The sequence below is a fragment of the Capronia coronata genome (assembly GCF_000585585.1).
Source record: "Capronia coronata CBS 617.96 chromosome Unknown acBCG-supercont1.1, whole genome shotgun sequence".
NCBI lineage: Eukaryota > Fungi > Ascomycota > Eurotiomycetes > Chaetothyriales > Herpotrichiellaceae > Capronia > Capronia coronata.
In genome coordinates, this window is record NW_006912893.1 from 3,707,275 (window position 1) to 3,731,606 (window position 24,332).

General features: G+C 52.8%; 10 protein-coding genes across 10 annotated transcripts; 5 read left to right on the top strand and 5 right to left on the bottom strand.

Moving 5' to 3' along the window:
- Positions 1-1,363: 1,363 nt before the first annotated feature.
- Positions 1,364-1,791, top strand: A1O1_01312 (uncharacterized protein; the record flags this gene model as incomplete). The annotated part of the gene is made up of 2 exons (XM_007722225.1): positions 1,364-1,436; positions 1,592-1,791. 2 exons carry the CDS (start codon positions 1,364-1,366, stop codon positions 1,789-1,791), a joined length of 273 nt encoding a protein of 90 aa, XP_007720415.1.
- Positions 1,792-2,260: 469 nt separating this feature from the next.
- A1O1_01313 (uncharacterized protein) lies at positions 2,261-3,421 on the bottom strand (the record flags this gene model as incomplete). The annotated part of the gene is made up of 1 exon (XM_007722226.1): positions 2,261-3,421. The coding sequence occupies one exon, from the start codon at positions 3,419-3,421 to the stop codon at positions 2,261-2,263; it is 1,161 nt and encodes a 386-aa protein (XP_007720416.1).
- A 1,713-nt stretch (positions 3,422-5,134) lies between these two features.
- Positions 5,135-5,743, bottom strand: A1O1_01314 (uncharacterized protein; the record flags this gene model as incomplete). Its single annotated transcript, XM_007722227.1, has 1 exon — positions 5,135-5,743. The coding sequence occupies one exon, from the start codon at positions 5,741-5,743 to the stop codon at positions 5,135-5,137; it is 609 nt and encodes a 202-aa protein (XP_007720417.1).
- A 1,481-nt stretch (positions 5,744-7,224) lies between these two features.
- A1O1_01315 (uncharacterized protein) lies at positions 7,225-7,905 on the bottom strand (the record flags this gene model as incomplete). The annotated part of the gene is made up of 2 exons (XM_007722228.1): positions 7,225-7,510; positions 7,556-7,905. 2 exons carry the CDS (start codon positions 7,903-7,905, stop codon positions 7,225-7,227), a joined length of 636 nt encoding a protein of 211 aa, XP_007720418.1.
- Positions 7,906-8,111: 206 nt separating this feature from the next.
- On the top strand, positions 8,112-9,209 carry A1O1_01316 (uncharacterized protein; the record flags this gene model as incomplete). The annotated part of the gene is made up of 1 exon (XM_007722229.1): positions 8,112-9,209. The coding sequence occupies one exon, from the start codon at positions 8,112-8,114 to the stop codon at positions 9,207-9,209; it is 1,098 nt and encodes a 365-aa protein (XP_007720419.1).
- Positions 9,210-10,134: 925 nt separating this feature from the next.
- A1O1_01317 (uncharacterized protein) lies at positions 10,135-11,625 on the top strand (the record flags this gene model as incomplete). Its single annotated transcript, XM_007722230.1, has 1 exon — positions 10,135-11,625. One exon carries the CDS (start codon positions 10,135-10,137, stop codon positions 11,623-11,625), a length of 1,491 nt encoding a protein of 496 aa, XP_007720420.1.
- A 598-nt stretch (positions 11,626-12,223) lies between these two features.
- On the top strand, positions 12,224-15,250 carry A1O1_01318 (uncharacterized protein; the record flags this gene model as incomplete). Its single annotated transcript, XM_007722231.1, has 1 exon — positions 12,224-15,250. The coding sequence occupies one exon, from the start codon at positions 12,224-12,226 to the stop codon at positions 15,248-15,250; it is 3,027 nt and encodes a 1,008-aa protein (XP_007720421.1).
- Positions 15,251-15,658: 408 nt separating this feature from the next.
- On the bottom strand, positions 15,659-16,723 carry A1O1_01319 (uncharacterized protein; the record flags this gene model as incomplete). The annotated part of the gene is made up of 1 exon (XM_007722232.1): positions 15,659-16,723. One exon carries the CDS (start codon positions 16,721-16,723, stop codon positions 15,659-15,661), a length of 1,065 nt encoding a protein of 354 aa, XP_007720422.1.
- Positions 16,724-18,566: 1,843 nt separating this feature from the next.
- Positions 18,567-19,575, top strand: A1O1_01320 (uncharacterized protein; the record flags this gene model as incomplete). Its single annotated transcript, XM_007722233.1, has 3 exons — positions 18,567-18,727; positions 18,799-19,081; positions 19,123-19,575. The coding sequence occupies 3 exons, from the start codon at positions 18,567-18,569 to the stop codon at positions 19,573-19,575; spliced, it is 897 nt and encodes a 298-aa protein (XP_007720423.1).
- Positions 19,576-22,437: 2,862 nt separating this feature from the next.
- On the bottom strand, positions 22,438-24,271 carry A1O1_01321 (uncharacterized protein; the record flags this gene model as incomplete). Its single annotated transcript, XM_007722234.1, has 4 exons — positions 22,438-22,871; positions 22,940-23,173; positions 23,224-24,044; positions 24,093-24,271. 4 exons carry the CDS (start codon positions 24,269-24,271, stop codon positions 22,438-22,440), a joined length of 1,668 nt encoding a protein of 555 aa, XP_007720424.1.
- Between the last annotated feature and the right edge of the window lie 61 nt (positions 24,272-24,332).

The following is a 24,332-nucleotide window of genomic DNA, read 5'->3' on the forward strand; positions in this document are numbered from 1 at the left end:
ACAGCTATGCCTGTAGGAGGAGAGTGACCCAGTACATTGGTATGCCGAAGCCACCACCATTCTGGGGTTCAGATGCAAGCAGCGCAGCAAACCCCGCTGTCCAGTGTCCAGTGTCCAGCATTGCCCCTTACTGGCCTTTAGACACCTGATGGATCGGATACATTAGCTGACCGACCGTCAACTCTGAGTCTCTGACTAGGGTAGATCCAGCTGAAGATGCATCACCCCCCGCTTTCAATTCCCCTGCCAGTAACCAGAAGTTCAGTTGTCAAGGGTCAGAAAGCTTGGTAACTCTTGCTGAATCTTAACCTACGAGCTTATCTTTCCCACGGGGTTAGGCCCAATCACGCCCCCGTCTTCAATCCTGGTGGCTGTTCTGGATGGGCCTGGAAATCCGGGGTAAGTGCCCAACAGAGTGCGCACTCGAAGCCAATCCCTCCCTTGCAGTGCAGCGCATTGTGTCTCTCTTATCTGGGGCGAGTTCCAAGCCAATAGGAACGATGAGATTCGACTATGTCTTTTGAGCTCTCTATCTCGTTTGTCCCAGTTTCGCACGTCATTTGTCGAGAGCAAGGAAATGGGAAAGGAACGGAAGTCAACGATAGTAAGTGATGGAGGGGGAAGGGATGTGATGATCCGCTGGTCAGTCTCTTTCAGTCCCTTCTTCCTTGCCCTGGAGGAGGGGAAGACGTAATCCGTATCGAGCCCAATGGTGTGGATACGGTATGCCGGTATTTAAGATAGATAGATAGATATCTCAGGGAAGTGCGTTCCAGGGGAATTGTTATCTGTGCGGGACGGACGACTTTTAAACTCTGGGGGACCTCGCCCGTCTCCAGGTCGGCCAGATCGACGCTTGCGTGAAACGCTTCTCTCTGTGTTTTGTTTCAACAATTGCGAGAGTGCGAGAGTGAGGATATACGCATATCGGCCACTCTACGTAGCCTCACAGAGCCAACGCCAGAGCCATAGATACAACCCAGAGCCAGAGCATTCGTTGCAAGCATTCCAACACAATGTGGGGAGCTGGGGACAAGGTATCTATCCACTTCGGCCGCGGAGGTGCAGGTACTGTGGATCCATCCTATTGATATTGCTCTTGCATCTTTCTTCACTTGTCATCGTCAATGTCAATGTCCTCGACCTAATCTGTCCGTTTTGCACTGGAAAAGGAAACATCACCACCTTTTCACACCAAGACTCCCGTCGACCTAGTCATGCTCGGGATGCGGCCACTGCCCGCAACGAGGGAGTGACGGCGACGGCAGGTGGCGCGCGGCGATTCAGCACCGGCGTCGGCGGAGCAGGCAATATCTGGCTGGCCAAGAAACTCGAGGACGAGCACCAGAGCCACGGCGACGAGATGGCCAGTCTCATGCACGATATGCAGGCCCCTGGAGTGGTTCTGGTTGATGACGGATACCATACGGGCATAGGTACGTCGACTGCCGCTTCGAGTGTTGTTGGGTTCGTCTTCGTGCCTCAGAGAGGGAATTTAAGGACAATCCATTGCTTCTGCTCATGCTGACCATTTGGCATTTGTCGTCGTTGCTGTGAAAAGGTGGCGCCGCGAATAGGTATCAGCCCACAGATGCGGAAGTTGATGAAGCTCGTCTCAACAATCAGAGCATGCATCGGCAGAGTATCGCCAGTGTCGGTCAACGACGGGAGAGTCTGGCTGGTGGTGGTGGCGGCGGCGGGAGTGAGACTGGTATGCTGGATCGAAGGAATAGCGTGGCTGATTCCATGAAGAGCTTACTCCTTGGAAGAAGAGGGAGTGGTAGTAAATGAGTTTCTCCTTCCTTGATCATGGCGCGCTATATTTCGCTAGGGAGGAGGAATAGAGTTGCGGCTAAGGGTCCGAGATTGAATGAGGGTTTTGCTATCCGGGGAGGTGAACCTGCGAGACATTTGTTCCAAGCGGAGTATGAGCTGCAAGTGTCCTTGTCAAGTGGTTTCTCCTCGCTTGAAAACAGTCTGCTTTGTTCCGGTTGCTCCACAGGATGCAGGATATATTGGGACCACAGTCAGAGCCGGAGACGTAGCACACCGGCGTCTCGCAGTTGCAGATGATCACGTATCTGAACACTCTGGAGGCTTTGACCGCGCTCGAGGTGGTCGACATCAATGTTCAATGTGCTGATTGTTGCACATTGATGTATCGTCGCTCGCGTGCTGAAGAGCTTGCAGCTGATTCAGTAACGGCAGGCATGATTAGCTGAGAAAATGCACGTTTTGTGCTAGAAAAGATATCTTGTCTTCAATCATGGCCATAGTCCTTTTCCGACACGTCAGACCTTCGCTGCCTCGATGATGCCAAATCCCCATTGGACATTCTCTGCTGCGACGGAAGAGTGTCGACATACTCCATCCTGGCAATCTCCAAGTCAAGACTGAGATCTCGGCCATCTGGTCGAATGGAGACGCTCCTTCGATTGGCCAAAGAAGCGCGAGTCACATCAGTTGTCACCTTGGTGAGGTCGACGAAATCGGAGATATCATGCTCACGATTTCCAGCAGCGAGGGCCGACGAAGGTCGGTCTTCAAGCTGATGCTCCTTGTGCGAACGGGGTCTGGACGAGCGATGACTATTCTGTCGAGGACCTCCCACGAATTGCACCAGCTGGCCCAAGATAGCAAACTCGAGCTTGAGTTTGATCGAGTAGAACACGGGCTTCGTGGTCGTCTCGAGGATGTAGAGGGATGCGCATTCGAGGCCAAGCAGACCTAAGTCCATGATGATGATGAGGATGTTGACCGCCATCAGCTGATACATGAGCCGTTGCGTACTCTGCTGCACCGAGGTGCGTAGGATGCGGACGGTCTCGCCGATATAGATGGATGAAAGGATGACCTCTTGAAGGAAGAAGCCACACATCTGGATCTTCTCCATGACATTGTAGCCTCGGACAAAAGCCTCCGTGTCGGTGTCGCCGTTGGATCCACAGGTAAGGATGGTGGTGGGGATATGCAAGACGATGGCGTCGACGATGATCATCCATTTCGTCCATTTGAGAATCTTCCGTCCCTTGTCGCCGGTGACGATGAGATGGAGTCGCGACCAGAGGACGATCGCCTGGCCGGTCACCATGGGATACCATCCTATGGAGAGCAGAAAGATGGAGAACCATTTCCCACCACCCGTCAGAATGGAAAAGTATTTGAAGATGAAGCCGAGCGAGTAGGGGATGATGCCCAAGCTCGAGATCACCAGACTCCAGAAATAGAGACCACGGAAGCGGTGGAAGGTGCCGAATATCAATATCTGCAGTTCGACGACATTGTACATGGACAATCCAAGAAAAAATGCGATCATGACCTTCAGCGCAAGGCTGTCGCCCTCATAGCCGCCGGTGATACCCAGGCCCGCTGAGGACGGCGAGCTCGATGACGCGGTGTGATTTGACGACGAGCTATCCATGCCTGGCTCTCGCTCTCGCAGAGCTTGGACATGCCAGTGGCAGTGTCCTCCTCCTGGCTAAGCGACCACACCTGGACGAATGAAAACAAGCTCCTGCCGCCAAAGATTGAGTTTCCCATATCCACGACATCGGATGAGTCAAGAGTGTTGTTGAGGGCCTGCTGAGCCGTCTCCTGGACCTGTAAAGAACGTTTTCCACCAAGGAAGAAGTGCCGTCTATTCTTTCAAGCGAGGAATTCTCTGACACGAACGAAAGGGTCTTCGGACTGGACAGCACCCACTATTCAAGTCACCACCCACTCTTCAAAGTCGGGACAATTCCCGTTGCCCCTCTTTCTTGAGAGTAGCGAGCCTGTCACGAACCGCCTGAGGTCCACGCTCGCTAAAGGGCCGCCCTAAAAAGACTTGAATTCTAAGCACTGGTCCACAGAAATCCTGGATCTGAGGAACATGTATTTTAGATACATAGTCAATATCTTATGCGGGGGCACACTGATGTCGGATGATTCCGCAAGAAAAAGCCTTTCGTATCTACGATGAGGCGGATACAAAGATGATCGAGACGTGATATTATAACGATTTTAGAAGGTAGAACGCTCGAAGATACATGTACCTATCTCTTGACCCAAAACCCTGCCAAGTCAACGCCTAGAAGAGTGTTTTCATGTTTCGTGCCAACATATATCGGCGCTCTTCAAGTTTGTTCAATGCAGCTACATGGGTCACAACTGCAGCCTCTAGTCTTTCCATGTGAGCACGCTGGAGTGCCAGAGCGTGGTTGAGCAGTTCCGCCATCATTTGTCGGAGGCATCGGTCTCGGCTGACAGACGGGAATATCAACCTTCGGACCGTCGATGTTTGGGGCCGATCAGTCACGACGGTAGTAGTATCCGGCACCACGATAACCAGGGTAGAATGGACTATCCCTGAAAAAGCCGCGGTTGTGGATGACACAGGATATCCGCTGGTACCTGGCCTTATCGACTCTCATGTCCACACGGGGCTCGTACAGTGGAAGCTGAATGGGCTTGGACCGCCGAGCCGCGGAGAAGGAATCTCAGAGCGAGACGACCTGTGTGATCTCTGTAACACGAGTTATGATTAGATGGTCATCCTGGCCAACTGACCAAAAATGTGGAGTTGGTGTCCCCGGTGCCTCACCCATATCGTTCTCACGGGCCGACAGCCGAGAGACCACTGCTAGAGAATGCCTGCACACCAGATGAGGCAGTCATGTTCGTGAGGCAGTGTGTCAAGGAGGGTGCAGACTATGTCAGAATCGAAGAATGTCCGGTACTTCAATCATCTGGTCTCCCGCTCTTGTCACAGGGACGTAAGAAGTCAGGGCCGCGATCGATGGACTGGCTCAATTGCCTCGGTCTCGCCTGCGACATGCTGGGGTGGAAAGTCGTGGTTGAAAGTCCACCAGCACTTGGGGTTGGTGTGGTGTAGAGATCTCCAGCTTTGTTGCTAGCACCAATCTCAACTTGGTTTCAATGTTCAAGGTGTAACCGAGTGGTAGGTAGACTGTAGACTGTAGACTCCAGCTGCCATAGTTGCCGTCTATGTGTCCTTAGATGTCCTTGTAGGTCTCCAGCTGTTGTGGCAAGAAGGTGGAACTTCAATGCCATTTTTGAAGACAGCGAGAATGTCATTCTCTGCCAATGGCCCTGATTCTGAGAAAGTCATCCCGGTTCGAGGGATCAACATATATCACGTCTGATCCGCTGGTCTTGCGTCGTGAGCGACATGCTCCCCATATGCCTCAGACGACGCAGCATGTCTGCGCGCATCCCGTCGTAGCACTCCTAACCAATCACTTCTCATGACCGGATGTTGCCAGACCTCATCTCTTCCATCCTCTTCGGCCAAGCCACCATCAGACGCAATAAGGTTGGGAGTCGGACTCCTCCTCAGCGTCGAATAGTATGAAGGCGGTCGGCTCTCACGATTCACGGCTCCTTCCAGACTTCCTCTCGTGGACGTGAACGTTACGGCGGTGTCTCCCGTGGGCAAGGCAGTCAGATCCGTCACTCGAGTAGAGGGGACCGAGACGACCGAGGAATGAGGCGATGAGGGCCGTAATGATTCATGCGCGTCTGTGATGAGATATGCAGAATCTTTTTCGTCTATAGGTATCAGTGGTCGAGGCGTAATGTCTTGGTAGGCCGGGGGATTGTCGTAGTGGTGGTGGTGGCTCTGTGCCCGTCGTCCGTTGTAGTGGTAGTCATTGGTGACTGCGACGATGCGGGCATGTCGGGTGTCCGCTTCTAGCCGGTCGTGGGCAGAACAGCAGGCAAAGGCACCCTTGAGCCAAGTCATATTTGCGTCCTGGGTGGTACTGGGGAACCTAGATGTGCGAAAGATGAGAGCCTCAGTGCCATCTGGCGGGCATCAAGGGCAGATCTAATTGACCATGAGTTACTGGTGGAGTGAAGCTGACGCAAGCGGAAGGCTGAGGCTCATAAGGTAAGGCTGCCCGCCAAGGGATAAAGTCTCAGGAGGCTCAGCCTCATCGAGTATCACGCCTGGCGGTAACATCCGCGTCACCAGTTTCGGAACAGAACTCGATTGGGATTTGTTTATATAGTGATTTTCTGAAGTATCACTCAAGGCGCGCACATACAAGAATTCAAGAACGAAAACGAGGGTAGGGAAGGGCAGAAGAATTGGTGGCAGTCCGCTCGAATATACTTCTTGGTGGTTATGATACTGTATCAAGCTCAATAACGACTACTTTTGTGGCATTGTTGCGAACCACCTGCATGCTGTGTGCCAAAATTGGCCTGCAACCCTCCGTGGGCGTTCCAGAGCATGTTATGCCACTTTAGCAGACTCCCTGCATCTCCTCCTTGTACATTTCTTCCTCTGGACAGCTGCGGATGCGTCTGTCATGATGGGTCTTGTACCCGGCTTGCCTTTTCTGTAGACGGGAAATCATAGGTTGAATCTACTATGCATGAGACTTGGCCCACAAGGGAGATCTGCTCCCGGCTCAGGCTTTGACAAAGGTCTTGTAAGCAGACTCAAAAGCTGAATCGAGTGATCTTGCGAGGATTTCCCGAATCTCGTCGCATATTTGACGGTTCACAAGCATCCTGGCCCTTCATGTTTCTTGCTGTACTCCGCGCATCTATTGGTGCATGGTCGATGGAATGAATGAGGCCGAGGGAATAGGAGATCGCGTTTGTCAGGACTCTTGGAGACTGTCAAGGATTGGCTTCCCACGGCAGGAATGATATATCTGTAGATCTGACTTCGCGCCTTCGGCAGCAGGGTGAGTAAAGTAGGCGGCCCTTGTTCAGTCGGTTTCGAGGGATAACAACCTCAGTCGATCTTAGGTGGAGGTATACCAGTGCGTGAGGGCGTCGCCATGAGCGGCTGGACAGCGGCGCATGCTGGGAAAGGCAGTAGCTCGTTTCCCATACCGTTGTCGTCGGGATCGGCGGACTCTCGATCTGAAAGATGGACGGTCAAGTCGCGCACGATGAATGAAGTCCACACGGTTATGTAAAATGGCGGGTGTTTGAGCTGAAAGTGACCACTGATCCAGCGCACAAAGGGTTCGAATCGAACCTTGTGCCTAGACAGGCAAGACTCCCCTTGTGAAAACCGCCCGGGGCAACAGCCAGTTATGCATATCTCTGTGGATGGTCCCCCGGGGTCATAAGGGGGAACATCCTGTTGCAACGGGCGTCCGCCAGGACTCCGACTGTGTTGAGAGTGGCTAATGGCAGACCGGCCATCAAACTTGTTCAGACAGCTCAGCAACTGAAGCAAACACTTGATCCAACGTACGCCATTCATAGGTCCTTCTGCAAGCCCTCTTCAAGGGACTTGAATCCATCGATCATGGCTTCAAGTCTCTCATCCATTTTTCTGAGCTCGTCTTTCGTTTTGGTGTTTTCCTTGACCAGACCATCTTTGATCTTCACCAGCTCTAGCCGTTCGTGTTCCATTCTCTCCCGTTCTTGCTTTTCGTGCTCGATCCTCAATGGCATCAAGTCATGCTCCGGTAATCCAGCCTGTTCAGGAAATATGGCGAGATATTCATCGAGTGGTCGTAATGGCAGATGCATATAGGCATGACTACATGGATCAGCGAATGCATATAACGGGTGTCATGATACCTACTCATATCCTTCGCACGCTGCGATCTCGCCCATCAGATGTCTTTGCTCATAGTACAGATTTTGTAGTTGTAACAGCAATCTGTCAACTTGCTGTCGAGCCTCTGCGGTCTCTTGCTTCGTTGATCTGGCACCAAATGCGGCTTGACGATGCAGTCCACGGAGCTTGGCCAGGTATGCATTCAGTATCTTTTGTTGCTGGGCAAGATCAAGTTTATCTTGTAGAGATGGTGTGGAGGTTGAGGCTTTGTCCTCTAGCCAGGCAAGGACCGAGAGAGTCTGCGCTAGAGTGGCTTCGGAGGTATTACGCAGGGGTTGTAGAGTCGCATCGGTGATGAGCTCCTCGATCGCCATCTTCCACACGAGACTTTGGCTTGATGAGGCTCGGACACAGCCTAGATTGAGGGAGACGGTGAGTGAGTCGCGATGTTGGAAGGCTGAAAGGGAAGGTGTCTGCCAACCAATCGGAGGCTCGCATTCTCCGCAAGGAATATTTACACAGGCCAGCGGCCTAGAACAAGACTCGACAGACACTTGTAGACTTGTCTACTTTCAAAGGCATGTCCAAATTGGCACCCGACAGAGGCTCTACAGACACTGCGAGTGCTCCGGGTCTTCACGCGCGGTTAGATGCACTCTCGATGCAAGAAAACACCGTTACTGGGCGTGCCTCCCCTACCACGATCGATTCTTCCCACCCAAAAGACTCACTCCCTGCTCACCTTTCTCACGACCCGGCCACAAATGCAAAACAAACGAATCCATTCCAGTTCGGGCAGCGATATCTCTCGGAATCGGACGACGTCTTCGAGTACAACGCTTGGGATCATGTAGTCCCTGACGAGAGTCACTGGGAATACTGCGAGTCACAGTATGCCGCACAGCGTGCCGCCCCCGTTTCAGAGTTCGACCAGTCGCGGTTTAATCAACACCCAGAAAAATGGTGGGACCTATTCTACAAACAAAAGACAAGCACGTTCTTCAAAGATAGAAAGTGGTTGTTCCAGGAATTCCCGGTTCTCAAAGCAGTTACGAGCAAGGATGCAGGCAAAAAGACGGTCTTAGAAGTCGGGGCAGGGGCAGGAAACACCGCATTCCCGATATTGAGGATGAACGAGAATCCTGATCTAAAGCTGTTTGCGGTGGACTTCAGCAAGAAGGCTGTTGAGACGATGAGAGACGCCGAGGAGTATGCGGCCTCCAACGGAGTTATGCAGGCTGATGTCTGGGATGCTGCTGGCGAGGATTTGCCTGTGGGCATCGAAGAGGAGAGTGTTGATCTTGTGATCATGATATTCATCTTTTCGGCCCTTCACCCGACACAATGGCAGCAGGCGGTGGCCAACATCCAGCGCATTTTGAAGCCTGGTGGGGAGGTACTGTTTCGAGACTACGGTAGAGGGGACCTTGCGCAGGTGCGGTTCAAGGCCGGTAGATGGATGCAAGACAATTTCTATGTCCGAGGTGATGGCACCAGGGTGTATTTCTTTGAGAAAGAAGAGCTCGAATCGATTTGGGGTGATGGGTTCGAAGTGGAGGACCTGGACGTGGACCGGCGATTGATCGTCAATCGACAACGCAGGATCAAGATGTACAGATGTTGGATACAGGGTCGCTTCCGCAAGCGGTATCCAGATAGTAAAGTAGTAGGTAGTTAAAGTGGAATGATACCCGTGCGCCAGAGAGCTTTAGGGATTCGAGGGTTGATGGGGATCTTCTGATAAGAACGTATCCTTGGAGGGTCTCACTGCAGATGATTTCAAACTCACTCGGATATCAACATCGTCCACATCCGACTGATAGACACAATGAGTGTGCAAAGTATGCAGCCAATTAGACCTTATGATCATCACATGTGAAGACCCGACTCGATGACCACTGGACCCTGAAATGCGCAAATCTGCACTCTACAGAGATAGGGCCAGCAGCATGTCGAGTACTGGCTAGACTCTGGCGCCGGGCGCAGCCTATTTGTCAAGCGGCGCAATGGGGTTTTGTACCTTGACCCTGAGGACTAGCAGTACTACTTCTAGGTACTCTGTTAGGTACCTAAGGTACCTACCTACTAATGCAGTGTTGCTAGTAGTAGTACATGGTCATTTGATGTCATTTGCATCGATCTATGTCATTTAGGGTCAACAGAGATCAAATGACGCCGAACCACTTTGGACCCTGCATCTTGCGCCCAGACGTTTGTTGGGCCCCAACTGAAGGTATCTCCAAATCAAGACTTCTTGTCACCACGACATCTCATACTGTCAAAGCGCCAGTTCAAAGCCCCGCCCTCTTCTTGTTCTTCTACCTCCTAGGTACTACTGCTACCTAATAAGTGATGTATCAGTCCCGTTCTTGAGCCAGTCCTTACCGCCCTTGCTACTCTCGAAGTTGGTCGACGCAAGCTGCAACAATCTTGGAGCTCACTGCGCCACCCCAGTCTGCTACTCGTCTGCCCCTTGTGTCACCCTTCGATCGAACATAACCTTGACGACTCCCGCCACCGTTGACCCTTGAACGTAGACGTCGTTTTCTGGTTTTCTCAATCACATCCTTCGAACCCCCGCATGAACTTCCTAAGAAGACGAAATGTCCTGCACAACGTCAACTGTCGTCGGGGCCACGTCCACAGCTACTGGCAGGGAGTTGAGACCCTCTGGTGCAGATGAGCGCAGTCCGTTGTTCTATAGAGGCCGGCGACATTCCTACGATACTTCCAGCCGGCGACAGTCTAGCGTCTGCAATGCTGATGCTGTCTTCGTCCGGGTCGACCTCTTTCTCACCGAGCTCAAAAGCCGACTGGAACGGTTAGAAAAATACCGACAAGAAAGTCTGCTCCATTTTGACGCCCAACTCGAACGTGGCTACCAAGCTTTGAGAGATGTACGAGACTCCTGTTCACCATATCATTCGGGAGAGGTTTTGTGGGGAGCCGCCCGACAGCGTGCGACCATGCTCGTTGAAACATTGGAAACGCAATACAATGATGTTATGCCAACCCGAGAGACGTTGGAACAGAAGGCTCAAGAGGGCATGCGGTTGATGGAGACCTATCTCTTCGAGCTGGAGTCTCGTGCGCTCGCACGCAAAAAGCAGCTTCTTGTCTCTGGGTGGAGGAAAGTTGACGACTCGTTTCATGCCACCAGAGAGATTTTTGAGGAAGGCCTGGATAAGGCTCTGCGTGCCCGAGATCTGATGGCGGACTCGATCAGTCATGCTTTGAGCCGCGCTGCAGAGACCAGGTTGATACATTATGATGACCTACCGCATCCATGGAGAAACAACCCGCATATTCTCCGGGGATATCGGTTCAACAAGACCAAAGTCGAATGTCTCACTTCAATGTTTCAGCCATCGAACGAGACCGTCAATATTTGGACTCATGGTCTGGGCTTGATCGTCGTCCTTGCCGTCGCCCTTTACTACTATCCCTCATCAGCAACGTTCCCCTTGTCGAGCAAATGGGATGTCCTGGTGGCCGGCTGCTTTTTTGCTGCAGCATGCAAGTGTTTGATCTGCTCGACCATGTGGCACACCATGAACAGCATTGCCGATAAATGCTTGATGGAACGGTTCGCTTGCGTCGACTACACCGGAATCTCATTTCTGGTGGCTGCTAGTATCTTGAGCACTGAGTGGACGGCATTCTACTGTGAACCCGTCTCGCGAACGATATACATGTCCCTCACAACCGTTTTGGGAATCGCCGGTCTGATCCTGCCCTGGCGAGAGAGCTTTAACCGAGCCGATATGGCGTGGGCACGAGTGGCATTCTTCGTCACTCTCGCAGTGACTGGGTTTGCTCCAGTTGTGCAGTTGAACTATACACGAGGGATGGCTTGGACCTTTTACTTCTATGCCCCGGTCACGAAAAGTCTGATGGTATACCTTACTGGTGCCATCATCTATGCCTGTCGAATCCCCGAGAAGTGGTCCCCCGGCTTGTTTGATTACGTTGGAGGCAGTCATAACATCTGGCACCTTGCCGTTCTTGGTGGGATTCTGTTTCACTATACTGCCATGGAGGAGTTCTTCCAGGGTGCCTTTCAACGAGCGAGCGAAGGTTGTTGTGTTGGATAACGGTTGTGCATTCGGTTGCCGTTTGGCATAAGGGCCTCAGAGCCGATGCTCCATGGGATGGATGCCTCTCAAGAAGCACGATCAGTCCTCGAGCATCCTTCACACACCGACGGGTCGGAGGGGACAACTTGAAGTTCCTAGAGTATAGCCGCCTATAAACTCTGATAAAATAAATGTTTGGATATTACCTCTCATTACTAGTAGGGTTAGTAGCCTCTAAGAGCCGTAGTAGGAGGCCATGGTCACTGTGCGGTCTCGCAAGGCTGCCACGATTCCGGCCCGGGTCACGTGCCGCGTGGTCCTCCGCCTATGACAAAGCCACGACCTTTGACTTTCCTGTGGCCCTGCAGTCTGCAGCGTACATTGCTGGCATGGCACAGCACACCTGCATCACCCTATGTCTCATTTCACTTCCATGACACAACTGCCCAGGAACATTCACAGCATTCTCCTTCACCTCCCAGCCACCTATGGCTTCACCCAATGCCATTGACCACACTTTCTAGCACTCTCTTGACAACATCTCTTGAGGCTGAAATATGTGTCCGCGGTCATTGACGGCCTCAACATTCGGGCAAACGCTGCTCCAGTACTCAGTATGGCCGCCACACCAGGGTCAACGCGTACTATGCCTACATCCTTCGAGCTCCTGATCACTTGCAACCCTCCAATCCTCGAGTCGCTGCTCGCACAAGTGCCGACGGAGACCATCTTCCGACTCTACCAGACCTCATCCTTCTTACGGGCCTTCTTCTCCAATTCTCCGACATCATGGCGGTACATCTCATGGCGTCTGTATCAACCAGCACCCAATCCGCTACCGGTGACCCTCGCTGCAGGGGCCCCGAACGGCATTCGCCAGACAAGCAGTTATGCACTGGATCAAATACTCCTCAACATCATAAACCCTTTCAGCACAAGACTGGTCAGCCTGGAATTGGATAATACCGCAGTCAGTGGCGCAACCTTGACCTCGACGGTTCTCATCTTGAGGAGAGATACTCTACTGCATGTGTCGGTGCGGGGCTGCAAGAACGTATCGTTGAAATACCATATCAATCCATGGCTACAGATGCATGCACTGGCTAGAGAGTCTACAGCCTCCCGGGGCCCGCTTGGCTTCGAGACGCTTGCGCTGCAGAGTCTGTATACCTATAGGTGCCGGCATCATAGGAGACGACCGTATCTACCAAGCAGCTTGGCGCGCAAGGAAAGTGACAGTGAGCCTACGCATGAACTGGTCCTGACCTGTCATAAACTCGGAATCTGGACAGATACTGCCTGGTGCACTACTCCAGGGGCACGATGTTACCGCAGACGAGGCTATGTCAAGATGAGGATGCCGCAGGATCCACGTGAGGTGTGGGTGGTTTATGATCGCTTATGGAGAAGCCGAAACTGGCTGGGTCCCGTTGAACAGTCCCAAGCATTGAGTGACGCTCCCGGGCGAAAACGGAAACGTGATTGCAGAAGCTGGGAATTCGATGAAGAGGCGATCAATGGGGAGGTCATCGGAACCGGCCTTGAGGGCAAGGCCACGCCTGCGCATCTCCGTGATTCTCACAAAATGTTTGTTGAGAACATCACCTGCCACAATTGCTCGGCGGAGATACTTGAGAGGTGTGAACAGTGCTCGGTGATGATGCATTGTTCGGGGTGCAGGAAAACGCTCTGTGCCAGTTGCGCTTTTGACCGTCCATACTTGCGTAACAAGAACGCACCCGAAGAGGAGAAGAACAAATTCTGGTGGGCGCCTGGATGTGCGGTTTCCCCTTGCTCCATGCAGGACCAGGATCTGCCTCACAATGCCGGAGCCAACGGTGGTATGATCAGTGTCCTTCCAAACATCAAGTTCAAATGGTGTTGCACCGAGCCAGTGTTCTCGGGTGGAGGGGGCATAACGTTTGGCAACAGTTCCAGTCGAGAAACCGACCGCATTCGCGCAGCGCCACTTCCCCGAGGACAGGGGTGGGAAGATCCTGAATTCGACCCTCACCGACCAGACATGGGATTGTTTGCCGGCGCAACCTTGGGCAGTTCTCCGCAAAGCCAAACCAAAGCAGGCCCCGGAGGCCGTTGGTCTTCGATTGATAGCCTTTTCCAGACAGTGGCTGCTTTGAACGCGGGAGACCATCACTCCGTCCCAGTACCCCGGGTCCTGTGCGATGAATGTTATAACTCGGAGCAATGGAAGGTCAAATGCAAGGCTTGTTCGACGGCGCTTTGTCTGAGACATGACATTGGTGACCGAGCTAGGGCAAGAATCTGCGGATATAAAGATCTGGCAGTCGAGAAACAAGAATACAAGTCCCGCCAAAAAGCGCTCAAATTGCTAACGACGCTCATGCGCCAGCGCAAGGAAATGTTACCGCGAAAGCCTGTCAAGGCTGAGCGCAGTTCGAAAGGAAGCACAAACACTTGCGATACTTCCATATCACATCCTTCGTCATCTACATCAGTGCCACCACAACACATGCCGCAACATCAACTAGGAAGTAGCGAAGGCTCCGCACGAGAGGCGGCTTTCTTGAACACCGAGGTGGGACAATTCTTGAGGAATTTGCGGGCTCCTTTGGCGGAGATAGATCTGCCTCGTCGACCTCTCTCTCCAGCTTCCAGCAGTACCGGGCCACTGTCCCGCCCAACATCCCCCGCACCTTCGACACATTCGGTGCCACCTGTTGTCGAATCAAAGGCTGACCCCAATGACCACCACTCTTCCGACGTACCGTCTATTCCCAAATGGCAAGGCTGCCATGCCTTCTTCTGTCCCACAATCCGTGCCCCGGGAGACCACAGAAGACGGTGCACCGCATCGATGAGGCAATGCGTCGAATGCAAGATCAATGTTTGTGGTGACTGCATTACCACACTCGATCCTCCGTGTCCCTGCAAAGGATGTCAAGCTCCACAGGCGGAAGGCGGCAGAACCACCGTGACTTTAACAATCACGTCTCACAACACCACCTTGACGGCGGAAGGTCCCCCATTTTTCTGCCCAAATTGTCGGTGGCACAGAATGTTGACGGGCAAATGCAAGAGGAAGTCAGAAATGTTTCTTCGCGCGCAATCGGCTTCCCAGAAGTTAAAGCAACGGAGAAGACGAAAGGACAAGATGCGTAAACCCGTGGCTGAAAGACGATCAGGATCCGCCAATCGCGGCACCATTTCCACGACCGAAGAGGCAATCGACGGATTGGTGGAGTTTTTCACGAGCCTGAGTACACAATACCCCGGAGCAGGTCAGCCGCACGATGCGGGTTCATCAATTGGATCTGGCTCAGAATCTGCAACACAGGCCGGGCCTGGGCATCAACATGACATTCAAGAATTGGAGGACATGGGGGCTTTGGCAAGAGACCTGATTCGTCGGATTCAGCGATTGAGGGAACAATTCCGGCCCGGGTCGTTGGCTGCCCTCGCCTTGCCAGACATTCGAGTCGAAGATGAGGACGGTCCTTCAGGTCCCCTCGTCTCCGACGAACAGGAAGCAGGCCCGGCTCAGGTGGGAATGGGACATCCACCGGAGGGCAATGGGGTGAATCTAGCCGATGTTCCGGAGGTGAATGATGAAGATGAGAATGAGAATGAACAGCTCGACGAGAGAGAATCGAGCACAGACTGATATTGATGGGAAGGGATGATGATACGAATGGCCCATGTGATTTGACTTTGATCATGCAGGGCGAGGCGAGGCGAGGGTAGGGGGAGCCTCCTCGATGAAAATAGGCGCAAAACGAGCTTCGACAGACGACCATTATGATTGAAATGAAATGAACAGAATGGACACAGCATGGAACTTACAACTCACGTACCTAGTGGCGCGAAATATCATCACCACTGCTATTAGCAAATGTTTTCTATTGTCCCTAAGGCACTTACTAGGTCCTTATCTACTACTAGTATGTTGCCATTTGTCTCACGCTCCAGGAACACATCCTACAGCTTGTCATATCTTCATATATGCTGACTATCGTCACCCATATGTATGCACACAGCAAGAGTCGTGCATGCCCCAATCCTCCACTCCAGCCTACGAAGTCGTATCTTTCAGCTCCTTTGTCTCGGCGATCCTCAATACATACTTGGTGGCGCTGGCCTTGCCTTCCTTGAGGTTTCTCAACGCCTCCTCGACACCGTCCAAACCACCGGGGACGACCTGATATGGATGGGGTTTGAACCAGCCATCCTTCAAGCCGGCCTCGAACAGCCTGAGCCACGCATACCCAAAGTCCCTATCCGGCCCACCTGCATGCACGGAGTTGACCATGGTCAAAGTCGTGGTCACCGTTCCCGGCATATCGGGATCATCCTTCGCGGCGGGCAGGACCAGAGTCAACCGGCCTACATCATGATCCAGCACTTGACAGATATTGGCATACGACGACTTCTCCTTCTCGCTCACGGCGTCAAAGGCATATTCCAGCTTCTGGCCCTTCGGCACCGCCGCCCTGATGGCGTCGACCACACTCTCATTGCCCTGGCGATAATCGACCACGACATCACCTTGACTCGGATGCAACATATTCTGGACGAACGGGATGCCTTTCCCCGCAACGGCGATGATAGGATGAATGCTCGCCCTGACGGCCAGCTGCACCGCATACGCGCCCACGGCACTCGCCGCGCCGTAAACCACCAGTCCGCCCTTGGGCAGTGTGTCCGGGTGGGCATTGGCGAGCCACGGCTCAGGCAGGCCCAGTCTGACGAACAAGCCCAGCGCGGCGGTCATGGCGGCCAGCGGGATCGTCGCGGCCTCTTCGAAGCTCGTGGTCGACGGGATATGGAACGTCGAGTATTCCGGCGCAATGGCGTATTCCGCGTACGACCCGCCTCGGGACTGCATGCGGTGGAACGCGCCCACGCGGTCGCCCGGCTTGAATTGGGTCACGGACGAGCCGACGGCTGCGACCACCCCCGCGATGTCGTCGCCCTGGTTGCTCCCGTTGTATTCGGCGTTCCAGGCCGGCCGTTTGTAGTCTTTCGGGTTCGTCCCGGACACGTGCACTTGGATCAGAACTTCGTGCGCCTCCGGTTGCGGGATCCGGATCCGGTGCACGCTTACTCGGAGAGGGTGGTGCACTAGAGCTTCCAGCATCGTATTGGGGGAGGAGGGGTTCGGTGACATTGTGTAACTTGAGGCGGGTGAAGTATACTAGTACTAGCCTCGAGTATAACCACCTGCAGGGATATGAGAGAGAGAGACCCAGTCAGTGCGATCCAGGTACTCGGGGTATCTACAGTATGTAACTCCGATGCAGTGCGGGAGGTTGTTGGATACTCTCGGACCTTCCTGCCCCGGCTGGGGTCTGAATATATAGACTTCAAGATCTGTGATAGATAGATACTGTGCCGGTATGAATAGATGAGATATAATCTATCACAGTATACTAGTATAGCAGTACGTACGTACAGGTACTCGTAGTTGGCGAGTTGGATATCTGACGCAAGTGATATGAAGTGGATCACGGCTCCACTGTCGGCCCGGTATTCAACCTCAATGCTTCCATCATTCAGTATTATTAATGCGCAATTACTAATGATCGTGGAGGGGCTCGTTGGGGGCAGATGGGGGAAGGGAGAAGGGGAAACGGGAAAGGGCGTCGAAGAGGTCTAGGACTGGACTCAAAAGGTCAGGAGGAGGGCAGGAGGCGCTCAGCCCGTGTCAACATCCTGGAAGGGGTGTTCAGCCTTGTCGGCCCGGGAGGCATCCACTGCTCCGGTCAACAAATTTGAACGTGAACGATATGATGCGCAGATTAGGGTAGAGGGACTTGGCTCCGGTGGGAATTCTTTCTAGACCTACCCATATGTACCTTGTAATGCCCATGACCGCACGAAATAGCAGTCATGGCGCTTTCTCCACGTCGATTTGGGCGAAGACATATCCTCAAACTCGACGGCCTGGGCGAGCTTGACGAAGCGGGGGAGAAACGGTAGGGGCAAGCCATGTAAGACTATGATTGATACGGAGAACATTAGAAACAATGCATTCATACCAATACGTTCTCAGAAGCCGTGCTTGCTTCTTTTGGCTGTTGCGCAGCGATGTGTCCGGCATGGAAATAGTCACATAGGTGAGCGGGCATGAAAGAAAGGTTGGGAACGGGAGAAGCCAGACGCAGAGACGATCGAGTTCTCTTTGCTTTAAGATCGAAAGGTTTCTGGTATCACTCCCAGAAATGCTCCCGATATATGATGAAGTCGTCATAGGCGGTTGTAATCTGCTCGAAATCATGGCCCAGCAGCAAACCTAGGTAGCTGAATCCATCCAAGGATAGATGCTCCCATCCGCAAGAGGACATTCCGTGGAGAGTCCATGGGGAACACGGCATCAGAAGCCGTGCTTGCTTCTATTGGCTGTCCATGGCCCATCAATAGAACATTATCTTCGATTGGCGGCACAAGCAATGGTACATCTGCTCGTAGCTCACTTGGGGATCACCCCGACCATGCCGCTTTTAAAACCCACCTGCGCACGACTCACCCTCCTACCACTCCCTCTCACCTTCCACTCACCTTTCCCTCATCTTTCCTCACCTTCCACTCACCTCCCACTCACCTGCTCCGCCTTCGCGTCGGCCTTGTCTGGATGGTCCTCGTCTCGTCCTGCAGCGCAGCCTGCGAGTCGTCCTCTAGGCGCCGAATCGGGAATCCACATTGCGTCGCGATGGGTGCGGTCCATTTTCTGGGACCCTCTGAAATCGAATCCTGCGTCCGATGATTGCCTGTGGACAGAGCAGGGTGGCTCTGCCCTCCCTTCCTGAAATGCCGCTCGAGTTTCTGCCCCGTGGAGTATAACATGATGTCCAACCCAGTCCGCGGCTGCGCACACAGTCTTCCTTACCTACCCATCGTCTCGTCCCCACGCCCATCTACCCTCCACCTTCGGCTTCTCAACGCTTCCTTGATCTCCTCCTTCTCCTTCGGCCGCCGTCGCCATGGGCAGACGGATGACCACCACGGACGACTTGTGGGCTCAGGCCGAGGCCAATGGCTACCAGAGAGGAGCGTGCACAAAAGTTGACCAAGTTCGCGGGGGCCAGAAATACATCTCCAAGACAAAGAAGGACCACGATCGAACTTTACAACGCTTCGTCCAGTAAGACCACCTTGCCTTACCGAGCCTTTGTTAAGAAGAAAATCTTCGATTATTGACACGCAGGATTATAGCTGGCACCTGAAATCGATGAGAGAGGACCACGAACGAGAGGGACTACCACCTCCCGACGAAGATGCGGCGCGCAGCCGGTACTTGGGCGAAGGAGTACCTACCCCGGACCTGTTGACCGTGAAGGACTTCTTGCGGTTCTATGTCGCTACGAGCAAATCTCAGCTCGATAAGCAGAAGCCTACTGCCGACTCTATCTGCACCATTGCAGAGTGGTTTTTTGCGGGCTTTACTCGAACCACCGGCACCGACACTAACGCGGATGATAGAAGTGAGGTGTACTATGTAAGTTGCGGGCCTTTCTATCAGGCTGTCCTGTTCCTTAGAGACAGACCCAACTAATCTTGCTTCATTGGATTCGACGCACCCTGGTCCTCGAAGGCGTCGTCGTTAACAAGCACCGACCGAAACACAATTTCACAGTCCGAGACCTTTCCCGTGTCCTTCTCGCGCTGTGGACGTTCGACGACCTGATCTTTATTCCGGAGCGATATCGTATCCAGGTAACCTTCCTCATCCACGTCTACTGCTGGACCGGGGCGCGTATCAACGCATTCTTCGCCGACGGACTGCGGTACAAGGTCTGCTTTGCTGTTTGGTCCTTGATCGGATCTGGGATGTTACGCCTATCTTGCAACGTGACCACGACACTGCCAACAGCCGTGGCTGGAGACTCGTGTATAAGATCGGCTAGCGTTGGGTCAAAAACAACCGAGACCCCGACAACATTGTGTACGTGCTTCCCTGTCGTCCGCAACTGGCCGACCCCTCTGGCCTGACCCGATATGCGACAAGGGCAATGGACCAGAGAATCGCCGCATTCATGCAGCACTACGTTTGGGCGTTTTCGTCCGAAACTCCTGTCGGAAAGCTGTCTGCCTATTTTGCACACCAATCTCTGGAGAGGCCCAAGATTTCTTCTTAGGTGTCGCATACCAATGTTGAAGGAAGGGGTTATATTCCGTCTTTCAGAAGAAGCGATCCTGGGTCCTTCGCAAGAGGAAGATGTGGTGTCTTCCTTGAGCGTCCGGGACAAGCTGCACCGGCATTCAGACAAATTCCACTGAGTTCCCGCAATGGCTGTTGGATTAGAAAGACAACATCGCCCATCATATTGGGTCCGAACATCCGCTGCACGTGCTATGATTCCGCAGACTTGTTGACCATAGACGTCGGGTCTGTCGTCGAGCCAGGAACTTTGGCGCATCTCTCTCCTGATTGCTCCTACGTGGCAGATCGTCTATGGAGCGTGGACATGCAGCCATCATCGCCAGGTTCCGGAAGCTTGAAAGCTGCAGTACGGCCTAATCCGTCCACTGTCCATTGCATTGCCACGGCGTAACATTGTAAGGACATCCCCCATCCAATCTACAGCGCCACGTATCTAGATCTTTCCGGGCATATCAGCAACCGGAAATCCTGTTCAGCCCGGAAACGAAGCCAGTTTGGAATGGACAAAGTGAACGCGCAAGGGCAGTTCCATCTTCGAACTGTCATTCGGGCAATCCATCAGATCACGCAGGCATCCTAGCAAAGTGGTGGACGACTGCTGTGCGAATGCCTCAACCTTCGACTACGATGCCGCAGTGGCTTCGTCGAGAAATCCTGTCGCCTCGCTTCGAGCAAACGGTTGAAGGGTGGCAATCGAATCGAGTGGCAGAAGCGCGTCAGAGATGCAGTCAATCAATCGTGTGATCAGACGCACAAAGTCAAGATCTCCAAGGTTGACAGAAAGTTGTGCAGTGATAGTCTACTATATATTTATACGACTTTCTTAAGGACTACGATCTCGGTATTCCACCCGAAGTAGTCTAATATTTACTATTACCTTTTAAGTTATAGATACACCGACTTCTTTACGCCGAAGAATATCTTAAGAGCCGTCGACGTGTTATATACTACGCGTTTCTATCTATCTTCCGAGACTATGGACGGTCGGATTGTTTTGCCGTGAGATACTTTAATCAGTCCTCCGAACATCAGCGCCTTCGGGATGTATATTGTTCTTAGGGCTACTCGGACCAGAGAGGCCAAAGTGCAAGAACTGCACAGCAAAAAGGAGGAATACCGCTCGCTCATGCAACGTCACTATCAATTAGCCTCGGTCACATGTTTAGGATTACGGTACCGCGCCCCCTCTCTGCCAGAAAGCGGTTTCATGTTTGCCTCCTGGTAGACCCCTTCGTTTCACCAAGCAGCGTTAATAGGGGTCAGCCTTGGTCGCCACGATGCGACCCGTAGCTACCAAGAAGGAGGAATGGTAAACTTTCGAGGCTTTGCTTTCATTGATGATAATTATGCCTCTCCCGGTGATGGTCAAACGTAGCATAGCCTTGAACAGTTCGAATCTCAGTTTAGCAGGATGAAATCATCCACGATCCAACTGGTGTCCGCCGTCCTTCCGACCATAACCCCAGGCCCGGTCGTTGACCTGAGACTCTTCCACAAGCGACAGGGCGCGGTCAGCACGTGCGGCTTCGTCAGCGGGAATGCAAGTGCGTTGGCCACTGAATCTTCTATCTATTCCCCAGATGTCTGTCTGACGCTTCCTATCATAGACAGCCCACTTACCTGCCCAGGTGGATACTCGTGCACGTCTGTGTTGAACATCATCGTGGGCTGGGCATGTGCAAATCAGATCGATATCATCGAAGACTACAGAACCTGTCGCAATGCCGGTGAACAGCTCTGCCAGGGCCTTGGTGACGACAAATGTTTGAGTATCTATACATCAATCCTGTCCTGGTAAGCTATACACTGCTGCTCTATCCTCTCTGAACCCTTCGTGCTCCCCTGAAACTAACGACTTTTTCTGCTGGCAGCCCTCAATCGGCACCATCATGCTTCGTCTACGAAAGATCGACAGGTATCGATGACTCTTCCACCGTGTACTCATACGCTTGTGGGACAAATGCGGCTGCCGTCATGGTCCTGGCCACCACAACCACAGATCAAACCGAAGCCTCGGACACCGCCAACACCGCAGCCAGCTCCGCCTCGAGTACCAAACCCACAAACCCTCCCGTCCCCCATAACAGTCTCGGCAAGGACGTCATCATCGTCATCACCGTGGTCCCGGTCGTCGTCGTCATTGTCGGAGTACTTTGGTTCATACGCTGCTGTTTGCCTTTGCTCAGAAAATGGCGCAATAAAAAGAAGATACGGAAACAGAACAACCCGCACCCCCACGACAGACCACACGAGGGTTGGGTGGACCAGTCGCAGACGGACGGCACAGCTTCGGATGCGGGCGGCCGACAACCGACGACTGGGACCTTTGGGTGGGTCCACGATTCACGGAATCATGGTGGGTCGGAATACGCAATGGATAATCTCACAAGTCAGGCTGGGGTGGCTGGTGTGTACCGAAGTCAAGTCGCAAATGGGTATGAACCTCGGTTCTCGACAGTCAACGGAGGTCTGGCTGGCAGACAATACGGTGGGAGGTACGGGGGTTAATAGAAGCCAGCTAAATCCAAATACTGACTACCATGGCGATGCCTCCTTTACGATGGCAAAGTCCCTGATGAAATTACCTCGCCCGCCAAACCGATCAATTCTTTATCTAATGGTCAATACAGATCGCCGTCGTCTCCGTAATGTATATGCCTTGATGAGCCTCTTCATTCTCCTCCCCCAAATCACTCCCACCTTCTGGCTTTCCAAGCCTTCCGATTGTCGACATTGATGTCCATTCCCTGTCGATGAAACAATTCGGCTTTCATCCCGTAAGCCTGTGTGTCGAGAAACGTCTTTGCCGGACACTTGCGTGCCGCCTCGAGCATGTGGCGCTCGTCCACTAACCCGATGTCATTTGCAAAGTTCCACCTCCTCTTACATCCGCACGAGCAATCAACCCACTCTGCGAACCTGCGGAGGATGAAGAGCGCCTGAGCACTGGGTCTTGCGGGACGCCAGCCAATCCACCTCCGAAGGTGAAGCATGAAGAGGAGCGCCATGGCAAGACCTTTAGGCAGTGGATCGGCGGGTCGGTCGAGTGGGAGTAGCATAGGCCAGAACTTGTGTGTCTCAGTCACAAGTTCGTTCTTGGTCAAAACTGTAGCAAATTCTGCGACTGTTTGGCAGGATCAGTGAATGAGCGGCCGTAATGGTCAGATCATCTCTGCGAGATAGGCAACTCACGAGTCACTCTCCCTGGCTGGCCTTTGGGCATCTGGTACCAAAGTCTTTCATATATTCGCCATGCCGGAACTGTCAATTTCCGCCATTGCTCAGTCTCCTTCCGGTTGATGTACTCTTTTCTATCGTCTAAGCTATCGAATAATCTGTTCGATGGCTGGTCCTCGAGAATAACAGGCGTGGCGCCCATCAATAGATTTGCATTGTGCAAGTCAGGTGCTGCCACGGAGGCTCCTCCTGCCAAACATTCAATTCGAGGATAGCTCAGACGGCAGTCACGAACTTACGGAGCACATTGGCCTCGAACTGTCGTAAGCTGTCAACGGCGTTAACCCGAAGATATAACTCCGTAGAAGCAGTAATGATGTTCTGTTTTCCACTGTTTTCAAGCCCCACATTTTCCAAGCCATGTGGAACATTAAAGCGAAAATACTTCTTCGTGTCCACCAGTTGATCTCTCCAGTTTGCCATGAACTGGTTCGCGGTACGCTCCGTCTCTGTAGCAATGTTTTTTAGCGTTGTCATTACCGCCAAGAGTCCATCGCCAGCTGGACCAACTCCAGGATGCCCGGTACCAATCGAGACAAGACACTGAATCCGGTGATTGATGTCACCGCCACGCGCCCAAGCCTGACGAGCTTCGTTCATCATCTCGTTGATTGGATTGTTCACAAGATACAAAGCCGCGTCCTCAAATTTCTGTTTCATGGGTCCAATTTCGATGGGATCGAAGAAGGACCTCGCGGCGGTGGTAGCACGAGCAGCCTCCCAGATCTTGGTGTTGAGGAGCAATGATGACTGGCCATCACGGGAAGGATAGCTTGTGAACGTCGTAGCAGAGCTGACTTCGATAGCTCCTGCACAAACGAAGACCTTGCAAGGCAGGTCATCGTTAGGTACATATAGTGTTTGACCTTTGCAGTTTTGCTTCTCTATAATAGATTCGATATGACGGGTCAAGGCTTTTGTGCTGAAGCGTCCACGGACTTTACCACTGACTGAGACGCCCAGGTGATTCCGGCGGAAGACGTCGTCCATGGTAGAGAGGTATGCCTCGATACATTCGTCAATGCTCATCTGCAGGCGCCCAAGCATGATAGCAATCAGTCTTCGTACGTGTTAGTTGTCAGATATCTGAATATAGCTCGATACTCACCCGCCCGTGCTTGTACCTCCGATCATGTCAAACCACGCGCATGGTTTGACAGGGTTTTGGGGATCGGGAGAGACTATATCCATAAGCCTCTTGAGGATGATAAGTGAAGAGAGTCCTCGAACGCCGCCCCCATCAAGACTGAGGAGTTTGAGATTCGAGCTACTGGATGGAGTTGCCATAGCGTAAAGTGTGGGCTGCTAGTTTGCTGTAGCTGCGAGAAAAGATGGCATAGAGAAACAG